Source organism: Caretta caretta, chromosome 9, assembly GCF_965140235.1.
Source record: "Caretta caretta isolate rCarCar2 chromosome 9, rCarCar1.hap1, whole genome shotgun sequence".
In the NCBI taxonomy this organism is placed as follows: Eukaryota; Metazoa; Chordata; order Testudines; family Cheloniidae; genus Caretta; species Caretta caretta.
Genome location: NC_134214.1, coordinates 55,469,791 through 55,485,151, shown reverse-complemented (window position 1 = coordinate 55,485,151; position 15,361 = coordinate 55,469,791). Strand labels below are relative to the sequence as shown.

Genomic DNA, 15,361 nt, shown 5'->3' with positions numbered 1-15,361 from the left:
CCACTGGTGCTCTTGTCACTGGAGTGGGGATGATCTCTTGAGGAGGACTGTAGTTAACAGGGGTGGCAGGCTTGTCAATGTGGGGAGTGGCTGGGATGGAGTAAGGTTGTTGGGGTCATTATGCTAACTTCATTAAAAAAATAAATTGCAGAAACGTATTAATGCAGCAATAAGGGTGAAAACTTAAATGCACAAAAGCAAGGGCATAATAAAACCAAAGTTCCTAGAGCAATATTGGCTCCATTATTTTAAGTCTATCAAGAGCATCATTCAATAGCCTAAATAGAACTTAAGAAGACTACATATATGCAATATGGTTGGGTTAATCTCAACAGTTGTTTCCTGACTTGTGCATTTAAAGACTCAAACATTTTAGGATTATTGAATTGTATTTGTAGAACCCCAATCTAAGTTTTTCTTAGTTTTAATATCCTATATGTTTGTCTGGATAGATGGATTACCAGCACTACTGGGTTCCTGGCAGCAATCCCTGTCTGCCACAGAAGAAGTTGTCTGAATTATTTCACTAGCTGGAATGCTTCAAGTATTGCCTCTTTCTGTCAAGGATCAAGGAATGGGTGGAGGGGACATAAGTCAGCTTGCAGACTGGGGCTTTACTAATAACTTTAGTGACTGTAAATACTGTAGTTTAATTCAGCTCTTCAACACCACCACACACAATCCATTTTAATGTATTGCTGTAACTAAGAAAATAACACCAAAAGGAAATAGAGGAAGTAGAAGCTTCTGCTGAGACATACTTTGGAAACTGGTGCCAAATATCAAAAGTGATGCCTGTTGTTTTGATCAGTAAATTACTTACATATTTTTGTGAGTGAAGAAAAGCAATATTTTTTTAATGTTACAACTAACCATCAAAAAAGTATTAGTGAAGATCAAAATTAGTTGTCATTGAATAGGAACCAATCCGTTGTGGCAGTGAAGAACCACTTGCTTAGGAGAGAGGGCTAAAGGGCTTTTTCTGTACTATTTGTCTTTTTCAGCTTCGTCGCATGCAAGAGATGATTGCAAGGATGCAGGCTCAGATGCAAATGCAGATGCAAGGTGGTGAGGGAGACAGCAGTGCAGTTCCTGGACACCATGTTTAAATTCTTTGGTAAGACCTTCATTTGATTATAATTGCAATAAGAAAAATAAATTGTCCATAGTAGATGTTTCAAGGCATTGGAAAGTCAATCAGTTGACCTGAGATTGTTTAAGAGGTTCAGTCCATTTCATGTTACATTTTTAAATATTCACACAAGTGTTTTTTAAAGCGAAGTGACTCAGTACCTTGAGGACCGAATAAGCATATTTAATCTTACTTAATTGAGTATTGATGCTCTGATTGAAAAAGGTATTATGAAAACTTGATTTCATTTTTTCAAATGTAACTTTCAATTTCCAGAAAAACGTAGAGAACTGTATTCAGTTCTTAATTTCTGTTTTGAGCTTTGTCTTGAGAACACGGTCATGTGCTCCTGTTCTAATAGTGGGGATAGCTTCCATCTGGCGAACAGTTCTGACAATCTGGCTTAGTTCAGTTCTGACAATTACTAAAGACAATTAAAGAATGGTGACAGTGAACTTAAAGCAATGCATTTTAGTATGTATTTTAAATAGCTATCTGAAAATATTCATTCAAACTTTGTCTACTTTGTCTAACCCATTCTTCTGCTTTCTTAGGACAAGTAAGAATTTTTATGGATAAATAATTATTTAATACACATCTCCTCCTCCTCCTCTTCCTCCCTGACTGTGTAGACCTTTGAAATCCTTGGCCAGGCTGTTCTTCCCGACATCTTTCTGTCAAGTGCATATTTTTTTCCCATTGATGGTAATTCACATTAAGAGCACTTAAATTTTTTTCCTCCATCTTCTCTTTGGTCAGACACCACAACTATGTCCTTACAAGAGATGCTTAGTTGGTCTGTCTTCCGTCATCCTAATTACATGTCCTGCCCATTGGAGTCCTCAGGGTTTCACTACTATTATACTTGCTTCTCCATAGACCTCCTGCAATTCCCTGTTATATCTTCTTTTGGCCTTACTAGCCAAAAACTTCATCTCAACCCTGTATTTTTGAAGGTATTTATAAGCTGTCTTTCTTCCTTCTTAGTAAGTGCCCGTGTCTCTCACATCCATATAAAACAATAGGCCTTACAATGGCCTCAGATCTGATCTTTCTCAGTTGTTGCAAGCTGAAAAAATTCCATGTAGAGGCATTTCCCCTCTCTAATCATGACTTCTGTTTCCTCCCTCACCTAACTGTTGTTTTAAATGCCTAGGAGCATTAATTACCATCTAACTTGTTTATCAATTGCTAAGTAAGCTTGTCTCACCAGCAACCACATACCACACAACAGAACCACTAACCCAGGAACCTATCCTTGCAACAAAGCCCGTTGCCAACTGTGCCCACATATCTATTCAAGGGACACTATCACAGGGCCTAATAACATCAGCCACGCTATCAGAGGCTCGTTCACCTGCACATCCACCAATGTGATATATGCCATCATGTGCCAGCAATGCTCCTCTGCCATGTACATTGGTCAAACTGGACAGTCTCTACGTAAAAGAATAAATGGACACAAATCAGATGTCAAGAATTATAACGTTCATAAACCAGTTGAAGAACACTTCAATCTCTCTGGTCATGCGATTACAGACATGAAAGTTGTGATATTACAACAAAAAAACTTCAAATCCAGACTCCAGCGAGAAACTGTTGAATTGGAATTCATTTGCAAATTTGATACAATTAACTTAGGCTTCAATAGAGACTGGGAGTGGCTAAGTCATTATGCAAGGTAACCTATTTCCCCTTGTTTTTTCCTACCCCCCCCCCCCCCACCGACGTTCCTGTTAAACCCTGGATTTGTGCTGGAAATGACCCACCTTGATTATCATACACATTGTAAGGAAAGTGATCACTTTAGATAAGCTATTACCAGCAGGAGAGTGGGGTGGGAGGAGGTATTTTTTTTCATGCTTTGTGTGTATATAAAAAGATCTTCTACACTTTCCACAGTATGTATCCGATGAAGTGAGCTGTAGCTCACGAAAGCTTATGCTCAAATAAATTGGTTAGTCTCTAAGGTGCCACAAGTACTCCTTTTCTTTTTGCAAATACAGACTAACACAGCTGTTACTCTGAAACTTGTCCAAGATTATCATTTTACAACCATATATTTGGTCTAAAGTCCCATTTTTCTTGCCACATCCTTCAAGTCTCCAGTCCTTTGTACCTTCTGTCTTTTGGCCCTGGTCTACACTAGGAGTTGAGGTCGAATTTAGCAGCGTTAAATCGATTTAACCCTGTACCTGTCCACACGATGAAGCCCTTTTTTTCGACTTTGAGGGCTCTTAAAATCAATTTCCTTACTCCACCCCCGACAAGGGGATTAGTGCTGAAATCGGCCTTGCTGGGTCGAATTTGGGGTCCTGTGGACACAATTAGACGGTATTGGCCTCCAGGAGCTATCCCAGAGTGCTCCATTGTGACCACTCTGGACAGCACTCTCAACTCAGATGCACTTGCCAGGTAGACGGGAAAAGGCCCGCAAACTTTTGAATTTCAATTTCCTGTTTGGCCAGCGTGGCAAGCTGCAGGTGACCATGCAGAGCTCATCAGCAGAGGTAACCATGATGGAGTCCCAGAATCGCAAAAGACCTCCAGCATGGACCGAACGGGAGGTACGGAATCTGATCGCTGTATGGGGAGAGGAATCCGTGCTATCAGAACTCCGTTCCAGTTTTCAAAACGCCAAAACATTTGTCAAAATCTCCCAGAGCATGAAGGACAGAGGCCATAACAGGGACCTGAAGCAGTGCCGCGTGAAACTTAAGGAGCTGAGGCAAGCCTACCAGAAAACCAGAGAGGCAAACAGCCGCTCCGGGTCAGAGCCCAAAACGTGCTGCTTCTATGATGAGCTGCATGCCATTTTAGGGGGTTCAGCCACCACTACCCCAGCCGTGTTGTTTGACTCCTTCAATAGAGATGGAGGCAAAACAGAAGCAAGTTTTGGGGACGAGGAAGATAGCTCACAGCAAGCAAGCGGAGAAACCAGTTTTCCCAGCAGCCAGGAACTGTTTTTCACCCTGGACCTGGAGCCAGTACCCCCCGAACCCACCCAAGGCTGCCTCCCGGAGCCGCCAGGCAGAGAAGGGACCTCTGGTGAGTGTACCTTTTAAAATAGTACACGTGGTTTAAAAGCAAGCATGTTTAATGATTAATGTGCCCTGGCATTCGCGGCTCTCCCGGATGTACTCCCAAAGCCTTTGCAAAAGGTTTCTGGGAAGGGCAGCCTTATTCCGTCCACCATGGTAGGACACTTTACCACTCCAGGCCAGTAGCATGTACTCAGGAATCATTGTAAAACGAAGCATTGCAGTGTATGTTTGCTGGCATTCGAACAACATCCATTCTTTATCTCTGTTATCCTCAGGAGAGTGATATCATTCATGGTCACCGGGTTGAAATAGGGTCCTTTTCTTAAAGGGGCATTCAGAGGTGCCTGTTCCTGCTGGGCTGTTTGCCTGTGGCTGAACAGAAATGTTCCCCGCTGTTAGCCATGGGGAGGGTGTAGGGGCTAGCCACGCGCTTGGGGGAGGCAAAATGCGACCTTGGAACGAAAGCACATGTGCTATGTATGTAATATTAACAGCAAGGTTTACCATGAAAGAGTGTACCCATTGTTCTATAAAATGTCTTTTTAAATACCACTGTCCCTTTTTTTCTCCACCAGCTGCATGTGTTTCAAGGATCACAGGATCTTCTCCTTCCCAGAGGCTAGCGAAGATTAGAAGGCAGAAAAAACACACTCGTGATGAAATGTTCTGAGCTCATGCTGTCCTCCCACACCGACAGAGCACAGAGGAATGCGTGGAGGCAGACCATGTCAGAGTGCAGGAAAGCACAAAATGACCGGAAGGAGAGGTAGCAGGCTGAAGAGAGGGCTGAAGCTGAAAGGTGGCAGCAGTCTGAGAGGAGGCAGGATTCAATGGTGAGGCTGCTGGAGGATCAAACTAATATGCTCCAGTATATGGTTGAGCTGCAGGAAAGGCAGCAGGAGCACAGACCGCCGCTACAGCCCCTGTGTAACCAACCGCCCTCCTCCCCAAGTTCCATAGCCTCCTCACCCAGACACCCAAGAATGCGGTGGGGGGGCCTCCGGCCACCCAGCCACTCCACCCCAGAGGATTGCCCAAGCAACAGAAGGCTGGCATTCAATAAGTTTTAAAGTTTTAAACTTTTAAAGTGCTGTGTGGCCTTGTCCTTCCCTCCTCCCCCACCCCTCCTGGGCTACCTTGGCAGTTATCCCCCTATTCGTGTGATGAATTAATAAAGAATGCATGAATGTGAAGCAACAGTGACTTTATTGCCTCTGCAAGTGGTGATCGAAGGGAGGAGGGGAGGATGGTTAGCTTACAGGGAAGTACAGTGAACCAAGGAGCGAGGGTTTTCATCAAGGAGAAACAAACAGAACTTTCACACTGTAGCCTGGCAGGTCATGAAACTGGTTTTCAAAACTTCTCTGATGCGCACCGCACCCTCCTGTGCTCTTCTAACCGCCCTGGTGTCTGGCTGTGCGTAACCAGCAGCAAGGCGATTAGCCTCAACCTCCCACCCCGCCACAAACGTCTCCCCCTTACTCTCACAGATATTGTGGAGCGCACAGCAAGTGGTAATAATAGTGGGAATATTGGTTTCGCTGAGGTCTAACCAAGTCAGTAAACTGCGCCAGCGCGCCTTTAAACGTCCAAATGCACATTCTACCACCATTCTGCACTTGCTCAGCCTGTGGTTGAACAGCTCCTGACTTCTGTCCAGGGCGCCTGTGTATGGCTTCATGAGCCATGGCATTAAGGGGTAGGCTGGGTCCCCAAGGATACATATAGGCATTTCAACATCCCCAATGGTTATTTTCTGGTCTGGGAAGAAAGTCCCTTGCTGCAGCTTTTGAAACAGACCAGAGTTCCTGAAGATGCGAGCGTCATGTACCTTTCCCGGCCATCCCACGTTGATGTTGGTGAAACATCCCTTGTGATCCACCAGTGCTTGCAGCACTGTTGAAAAGTACCCCTTGCGGTTTATGTACTCGCCGGCTTGTTGCTCCGGTCCCAAGATAGGGATATGGGTTCCGTCTAAGGCCCCACCACAGTTAGGGAACCCCATTGCAGTAAAGCCATGCACTATGACCTGCACATTTCCCAGGGTCACTACCCTTTATCAGCAGATCTTTGATTGCGTTGGCTACTTGCATCACAGTAGATTTGCCCACTCCAAATTGATTTCCGACTGACTGGTAGCTGTCTGGCATTGCAAGCTTCCACAGGGCTGTTGTCACTCGCTTCTGAACTGTGAGGGCTGCTCTCATCTTGGTATTCTTGCGCCTCAGGGCAGGGGAAGGCAAGTCACAAAGTTCCATGAAAGTGCCCTTATGCATGCAAAAGTTTCGCAGCCACTGGGAATCGTCCCAGACCCGCAACACTATGTGGTCCCACCAGTCTGTGCTTGTTTCCCAAGCCCAGAATCGGCGTTCCACCACATGAACCTGCCCCATTAGCACCATGATGCCCACATTGCCAGGGCCCGTGCTTTGAGAGAAGTCTGTGTCCATGTCCTCATCACTCTCGTCACCACGCTGACATCGCCTACTCGCCCAGTTTTGCTTTGCCAGGTTCTGGTGCCACATATACTGCTGGATAATGCATGTGGTGTTTAATGTGCTCCTAATTGCCAGAGTGATCTGAGCGGGCTCCATGCTTGCCGTGCTATGGTGTCTGCACAGAAAAAAGGCGCGGAACGATTGTCTGCCGTTGCCCTGACGGAGGGAGGGGTGACTGACGAGATGACTTACAGGGAATTAAAATCAACAAAGGGGGTGGCTTTGCGAAAAACAGAATGGCCCCCTCAAGGATAGAACTCAAAACCTCTTTCTACTGGAAAGTTGGATTACCAGCCTCAAGATTGAGACTCATGAGTGCAGGAGACCACACTTTCTTGGCAAGTGCCCCATGGCTATGTAACTTGCTGCCAGCATAGGTTGGAGGAAAATGTTACAGCTCACTTTGAGGTATCCATTCTACAATAACATTAAAAACAATTATTTGACTGAAAAATGGAGATGCGGGAACAAAACTTCATGTCCTTGCTTTAATGCAGTCTCAGTGATGGGGGTAGTATGAATATCCAAATCCATGAATATTAAAATAGATGTGGTTAATTCTAGTAGTTGATTCAGGACAGCATCTGATTTTGACAATTCATGATACTTGATTGCACAGGTCTATTGCTAATTAGCATCTGAAAATTGAATGGGGATTGTTTGGAGGCTCTCCATCTGTAGTACTGGGCCCTCTCAATCATATGGACATCAGCTTTATCTTCATGATGCTGATGAGGGTGGTAGCTGCTCCCTTGAGAAAGGGAGGCATGGTGGGTGACATGTTGTGTCACAGAAGTTTGGCTGCCTCAGGGCTCTTTTATCCTGAAAGCAGTTGTCTGTATCTAGAACAGATATAGAGCTCTTGAATCTGGGACTTGAAGTGATCAAATCTATCATCCCTCTCCCTTTAGAAATTATTTAATCTAGAGATGCACCAGAATACAGGTTTTTGTCCCCTTCAGAAAGGGTGTTAAAACACTGGGGCAGTGTCCTGGTTCCCATTCTGCTCGGTTATTTGGTTGGCTGTCATGGGTGTATTCTTCTCGTGGGGGGGGGGAATGAAAAAATGGTGCTCTGTTCTCTGAGGTGGTCTGCATGATCATGAACAGAAGGGAAGGTGGTCTACAAGATAATATCTCAGGGTATGGGCCTTACTTCAAATGTTTGAGAAACCTCTAGAGAACATTCATAGTAGGGATGTGAAACATTAAACAGTAAGCATTAGTCTTACCGGTTAACCCAGCCTAACCATTAACCACCAGCCAGAGTGGCCCAGGTCCCTTTTCACTTTAATTAGTTAAACAATATAATTTTAATCGTTTAAATGGTTAACTTATTAAATATTTACATCCCTAATTCATAGTATGTTTTACTGTGCACATCTCACACTTTTTGCACATATTCTGTTAAATGTACCCAAACATTTCTACTGGCTCTATTACTATTTCCCAGTTTAACTGCACACACCCTATATAAATACAAAGCATATTTTTATAGGGAACTATTCCTATAAATGATTATCTTTCCCAGTGGAGGAAACTTAAGTACAGTCACTAAGTTCTTGTAGGAAAAAATGGCATTTCAGAAATATCACATGATTAGGCTTTGTGCAAGTGAGCAAGGTTAAGGTTATACATTCAGCCTTAAATTTCACATTTCCTTAGTTATGGGTTCTTAGGTATGGAACCATAGCTTTGTGTTAACACTTTTTTTTATGTTCAGTTATTTTCAGTGTATCTTCTTCTGAATTTGGGAGTCACTACTCTGTCTTGTGTTGGTGTGTAACAATTTGTATAGTGTTCCAGAATGCCATAGAAAAGGGGTCTTCAGACTTTCATAGTGTAGACCATGCATCCTCCTCCCCTTCCAATCACATGGTCTACCTCCCTTCCCAGTGGTGATCAAATAAGAGCCCTGTGGTGACCACATTAAGTGCTTACTTGGGAAATGTTTAGTATGCTTTGAATTCAGTTTAGCACCTGGAAACAGATCCAGCACTATGTGACTAACCTGCTCTCTGCCTACACCCAGAAAATTCTCCCTGGGTCACCATTTGAGACACTGCTTTAGGAACTGTAGGGATTTGGGGGAGTAGGGACGAAAAGGTTATGTCCTCAGTTTTGAGATAGAAAGTCTGTCACATTATCAAACTTCCCCCATTGGATGTCACACAATGCATTTAAATAGTGATGTCCCAACATTGTTAGGCATAAAGGAAATTCATTTTTCCAACATTGCCTGGATCTAAGGTTTTAAATCTTAATGCTAGTCTTTGTTGTGTTTATGAACCATTAGAAAAAACAAACTTGCCTTATCCCCACAGGCAGTGTCTCATGCTCCAGAATTCAGAGGGGGTGGTTGGTGTGTCTGGCAAAGTGTGTTCTGGTGAGGCTGATGGAAGGAATCTTAGACATCATGTAGACTGCACCTTAATAGATCCACATGTGGAATATCGAAGATGATCTTTGACTGTTAGCACTGAGTAATGGATACACACACCACAGTTCAGTTTCTTAAATACAAAGTATAGTTACAAAACAGCTAACAGTTAACTTTCCATATTTCTGCCTTCTTTGCAGATGACTTCATATGCAGATTAAGAAGAAACCATTCCAGTGTTGGGATGCAATGGTGTCTCTCACTGGGAAGGATGTCTTTCACTTTGCCTTTGACTTGGAGGTCATGTTAGTATGTTATGTACAAATGCATGGTAACATTTGTAATATGTACTTTGTAACAGATTGTATTCAGTCTGTATTTTATTCATTATATAGAGATTGTGATAAGTTTTAGTTTAGTAATTTAGTATTTTATTGAGCTCATTTTATGTAATCCAGTATATTAGGAATGCAAAATGGATGATACTGAGCCTTTCCTAACCTGACTTAGCAGTGGTCAATCTATTTGCATAGCTCAGTAGCACCATTATTCATACTACTTATTACACCTAGAAAGACGTGACCGTTGCTATAGGTTGTCCAGTGGTGTAATATTTGACTACTTAGGGAGTCCAATGCCAAGTTAAGTTATTCTCTTTCCTATTTCTTTGTTTAAATGTGTGCCTGTGAGACTCCTGGCCATTCCTCATTTCTTGTCCAGTGCTGAATAGCCATTGCCTTGGCATCACAAGTGTCTAATTATAAAAGAGGTATGCTTTGTCTTAACTAGGAAAGAGGAGATAAGAGCGAATTCCTTGTCAAAGGGGACACTGTAGTTTAGGGAGCAAATGTTTATTGCATTTACGTTTTATCTTGAGGGAAATATCTTCTGGATTCTGTTTCATTAATTAAAATCCTCCAGTTTATTGAAGGGAACTTCTTAAAAGCAATTTGCTGTAGGGCAGCACAAAGTAGTAGTGTGTTCCAGTGGTGCCTCTGCAGCAAAAGTAAACCAGAATAATGCTGATATTGGTACACAAGGGGGGGGTTGGAAAAGAGAAATCTGCCTTCATTTCAGATGCTTTCCAAAAAATAGTTTTCCTAATGTAATAGGGGAAGAACTTTCAAGTTACTTTCATTAGATATTAAGGTGGTAGTAAGGGATGCTTTTTGCCTGAGTTAGGCTTGTACTACACCTTTCAATCTAGTTATGTTATGTTTTTTGCTTATGGCAGGGTATGATATAGCCATTACAGCACAGGCCCAGTTGCTGACATAGTGATACTGCTTGCTGAATGACTCCTCTTGTCTACTTACCCCTCCAGAGCCAACAGTCAGATTTCATAACATGATGTGCAACTGCAAAATTAGTTACCAGTGGTGTTTACAACCCACCAGTGCCAAAGAGATAATACAAGTGGCACCATCACAAAATGCTGAGATCTTTCTGATCTCCTGCACAGCAGTGCCCTTGTTCATCCTCTTCTACATTGATATCAGAGATGTGGAATAACATAACCTAATCCTGCAGTTAAATTCCACAAATTGTTGCTTTAATGGTCACTAAATTACTAATTTAAAGGAGTCCTGCTACTGAGCAGATCAGATTTTGATCTACCTTAAAATTGCTGCAGTTTATAAATTGCTTTATATTCTGAGTATCTCTTTACTATCCAAAGCAAAACCCACCACAATAGCCTCTGTGTTGAACTCCTGTGCTGCCTCTAGAGCAGCTGTCATTTCATAGAGCTGCTCATCTTCCTACTCATCTAAGTAGCAGCCTTACTGATTTGTGCTTTGTCAGAAACACAGGAGTAATGAGTCCTTTCTTGCTAAATGGATGAATACAAAATTAGTAGGGAAAGAAATGTAAATGTTTAAATTTTGCCTTTTCCATAGAGAAAAGATAGTAATAAGGCATTTCAGTATTGCCAGAGAAAAATGTCAAGCCATGTTAATTAAATCTTTCAATATATTGAGCAGACTGGTTTACTGAAGAAGTGACCATAAATGGATCAGAAATAATATTAACCTTCAGTGAAGTCATTAGAATAACTACTTTAAAATACCACCCCCCCGGTGTTTTTTGTTCAAATAGTGCAGCTGAGCACCTCTGTGCTCTCTTAGGGTTCTCAAATGGTCTCAGTTACAATAGAATTCTTACTGTCATGTTACATACATTGGACATAGCACATTTTGAAGTGCTGTCCATTTTGCAAGGAAAACCTGTTGCATAACATTTCAGTGAATTTCATCTGCAGTCAATACTGTCATCTAAACTGCAATAGTATTTATAACCAGTATTAGGAAAAAATCTATGAAAGCTTTTTTTATTTTATACATATAATATGTGTGTATAATATTTTACAAGTGACAAGTACATATTTAACCCTGTGGATAACCTTTGTTGAGGAACCGCTCCCTTCCTGTAGTCCTTACTTAAGCCAACTTCTGTTTTGGAATAAAAATATACTATGCAGTTAGTGCAGATAGCACAGGTTGAGCTCTACCTGTGGAATTGTCTGAGTAAAACTACAATTTGGTCATGGAGGTCACGGCAGTCACAAATTCCGTGACTTAACCAGATCTCTGTGACTTCAGCAGCTGAAGCCAGGGATGGAGGCAGGACTGTGCCCCTGCTCTGCAACTGGGGCTGGATGGCTGGAACCAGTACCCTGCAGCCCCTGCCCTGTGGCTTGGAGGGTGTGGGGGGCTGGAGCCAGGCTGTTAGCCCCTGTCCAGGAGCTGTGCACTCCTCGTGGCTGCTCTCCCCCGCTGCATCCCAGCCCTGTGGCTTCGGCCAGGGGCTGCAGCAGGGACCATTCTGCAGCTGGGGCTGTGTGCCCCAGCCCTATGTTGGGGGCTGCAGAGGGAGCCGTGCACCCCCCTTGTGGCGTTCCAGGACCGTGAGCCGTCCCTCTCCCCGCACTGTGGCCATAGGTTGGCAGAGGCTGCAGCTGCGCACCCCTGTCCCACAGCTGTGGCCAACTCCGGAGTGGGGTCTGTGTGCCCCGCCATGACTGTGCCCCCTGCCGCTGCACCCCTGCCCCATGGCTTCTGCTGCGGCTGCAGTTGGGACCATTCTGCAGCTGGGGCTGTGTGCCCTTGCCCGGCAGCTGCAGTGGGGGCCGTGTGCCCCCCTCACAGCTTCCCAGGGCTGCAGCCAGGGCCGTGCACCTCTGTCCCACAGCTGTGGCCAGCTCTGGAGCGGGGGCTGCATGCCCCCCGTGCTGTGCCCCCATTGCAGCCACTGGAACCAGAGCTTTCACCTGCCGTGGTTCTTCCTGTCTGTCTACCCCCTCTCCTGACTCCATTCCTCCCCCACAACTTAACCCTGACCCCCGTTATTTTTAGTAAAGTCACAGACAGGTCATGGGCTCTGAACTTTTTATTGCCTCTGACTTGTCTGACTTTTACTAAAAATAACCGTAACAAAATCTTAGCCTTACTTATGAGAGATCTTGGGGTTTGGGGGGTAATATGCATTCATTGAACAGCTAGCTTTAGTAGAGCATTATGGTTAGTTATTGAGTGAGTTTTAAATTACTGATTCTAGTGAGGAAATGTTCTCACTTTTTTCCAACGGAAGTGTAAATTCTTGCGATTTGCTATCTTAATGAATGGAATTTATATGGTTGCTAATTGCTTCCACACATACACTCCTTTGGTGGAAAAGTCCTGTGTGCCCGACAGCTCTGAGGAGCTCTTCTCTTCTGCACTTGGCTTTTGATGCTCCTGATTGCAACTGCCATTCACTTACGTAATGACTTGATGGGAAACATAAAAAATAAGCCATTCTTTCTCAAACCTCTTTTTTTTTTTTTTTTTTTTTTTTTTTTTTACCTGAAGCTAACCCAGACTGGAGGAATTGAGACTTTAGAGTCAAGCATTATCACTGGCCCACTGAGCTGGCCACAATGGTTTTATTTTCTTTACTAGAAGTAATTTTACAGTTATTTCAGGAGTCAGAGTACTGGTACACTTGCAGTGCTTTATATTTGGCTATTAAAAGGGTTATTTCTTTGTATACAAACATCTTAAATTTCTGTATTCAGATTCTGTATTGTCATTAGCCAAGACTATATTAATAAAAATATCAAAATATACAGTGGGTCTTTATTGAATTCCTTGTATAGTCTAACCAGGAATCATTAAGTAGCATGATGGGGTTGGTGTTCTAATTTCTTCTTCACAGTCCAGTTTGTTGGACTCATGTAAGTGAAGGGTGATATATTGATAGAGCTGCACAGAAATATGGGAATTAAATAAAACCTGCACAGCACTGACAGTATACTCTTCATGCAGGTAATCCTGAGTTTGTAGAACTGTAAGTATTAAGTGATGCTCTTGTCCTTCCAGCAACCTCTTACAACTTCCTGTGGCCCCTATTGATAACTTAGTGATAACTTAGTGCAGAATGCAGCAGCCCACTTACATTCAGGCAGAGTGAGTTACAGCAAGGTGCCCTGGGGCTGTTGACTCTCACCTAGGAATGTGTATATTATTTTGGGGCCTGGCTACCAGTGGACTGCTTCTCTGTATGTAGTGATTGTACAAATCAAAAGCACTGAAGCGAACTACCTGATTGAAAAGTTATTGAGCTAGTGGCAGAATATTTCATGTGAGTGATTCTTGATTTTTGGAACTGAATAACATTCTCACTCACGCTTGGTCTGAAAGAGCTCAAATTCCCACTTGGAAGGGGAAGCACTGTGTGAAGCTAAATGTCTACTGCACAATGGAACAAGGGGGGTGAGGTGATATCTTCTATTGGACCAGCTTCTGTTGGTGAGGGGGGCAAGCTTTTGAGCTACACAGAGCTCTTCTTCAGGTCTGGGAAAGGTACTTGTGTTACAGCTAAATACAAGGTGGAACAGATTGCTTAGCATAAGTAGTTAACACATTCTAAGAGAAGAGCTCTGTGTAGCTGAAAAGTTTCTTTTACCAACACAAGTTGATCCAATAAAAGATATTCTTACCCGCCTTTTCTCTAATATCTGGGGTCAACATGAAGAAAGGATGTAACACTGACATGATGTTTCTTGCATTTGCTCAAGAAATGCATCCTCCAGCCAGCAGCGGCAGGAGTTTGGGCGGGTGGGGGTTCTCAGGGCTGAGGCAGCGGGTTGGGGTATGGGATGGGTAGTGCTTACCTTGGGGGGCTCCCTGGAAGCGGCCAGCATGTCTGGCTCCTAGATACGGAGGCAGCGCACAGAGTCCCTTGGCCATGCCTCCACCTAGGGCCTGCAGGGGCAGGCCAACCACTTCCAGGAGCAGGTTAGGGAGCCTGCCAGCCCTCCTTCTGTGCCCTGCATGAGCAGGAGTCCTGGGCCACACACCACTGCCTGCTCCCCTTCCCCACCAGCAGCAGCTGTGTACTTGGGCTGCCCCCCTCAGCACCCACAGTGCCCCCAGGCTGTACCTCTCCTCCCCCAGAGCACACACGGTACCCCTGAGCTGCCACTTTCCCTCCCCACCCCCGAGCAACCAAGTTTCAGTCAAGAGTGTGTAGTAAAAGACATGGACCGGTCACGGGCCATGAATTTTTCTTTACTCCCCATGACCTGCCCATGACTTTTTACTAAAAATACCTGTGACTAAAACGCAGCCTCATCAATGACAGGGTACTCTTCCCAGACCAGAAGATGATCTGTGTAGCTCAAAAGCTTCTCTTTCACAAACAGAAGAATAAGATATCTTCCGCACTGTATCTCTCTCATCCTGGCACCAACACAGCTACAACAGTACTACACAGTGGAGCAGATTTCTGCTGCACTCTAGCTCTGCCCCTTTTTAGCTGCTAGTGCTGCCTGCTAACCAGGGATGGGAAGTGTTCCAGGGTGCACAAGTTTTTTCTGTTTATTTGCAGGTGATTATCCAGTGATCCATCCCCTGTTGCTCATTCCCAGCTTCTGGCAAACAGAGGCTAGGGACACCATCCCTGTTCATCCTGGCTAATAGCCATTGATGGACCTATCCTTCATAAACTGATCTAGTTCTTTTTTGAACTCTGTTATGATCTTGGCCTTCACAACATCCTCTGGCAAGAAGTTCCACAGGCTGACTGTGCATTATGTGAAGAAATACTTCCTTTTATTTGTTTTAAACCTGCTGCCTATTAATTTCATTTGGTGACCCTCTAGTTCTTGTGTTCTGAGAAGTAGTAAACAACACTTCTTTATCTACATTCGCTACACCAGTCATGATTTTATAGACCTCAATCATATCTCCCCTTAGCCGTCTCTTTTCCGAGCTGAAAAGTCCCAGTCTTATTAATCTCTCCTCATACCGAAGCAGTTCCATACCCCT

At 43.9% G+C, this 15,361-nt stretch overlaps 1 protein-coding gene across 8 annotated transcripts in view; it reads left to right on the top strand.

Annotated features, from left to right (window-relative positions):
- SEPTIN2 (septin 2) overlaps window positions 1-13,158 on the top strand; it is a 54,189-nt gene extending 41,031 nt beyond the window's left edge. For 7 of the 8 annotated variants that reach the window (XM_075132326.1, XM_075132323.1, XM_075132322.1 and 4 more), the window contains 2 exons: window positions 1,005-1,117; window positions 9,254-13,158. In XM_075132326.1, the coding sequence (XP_074988427.1) occupies window positions 1,005-1,109 (105 nt within the window). In that variant the 3' untranslated portion in view covers window positions 1,110-1,117; window positions 9,254-13,158. Of the gene's footprint in view, window positions 1-1,004; window positions 1,118-3,600; window positions 4,181-4,751; window positions 5,370-9,253 lie in introns of those variants that run through there. The other variant, XR_012669928.1, reaches the window with a different exon arrangement.
- The last annotated feature ends 2,203 nt before the right edge of the window (window positions 13,159-15,361 follow it).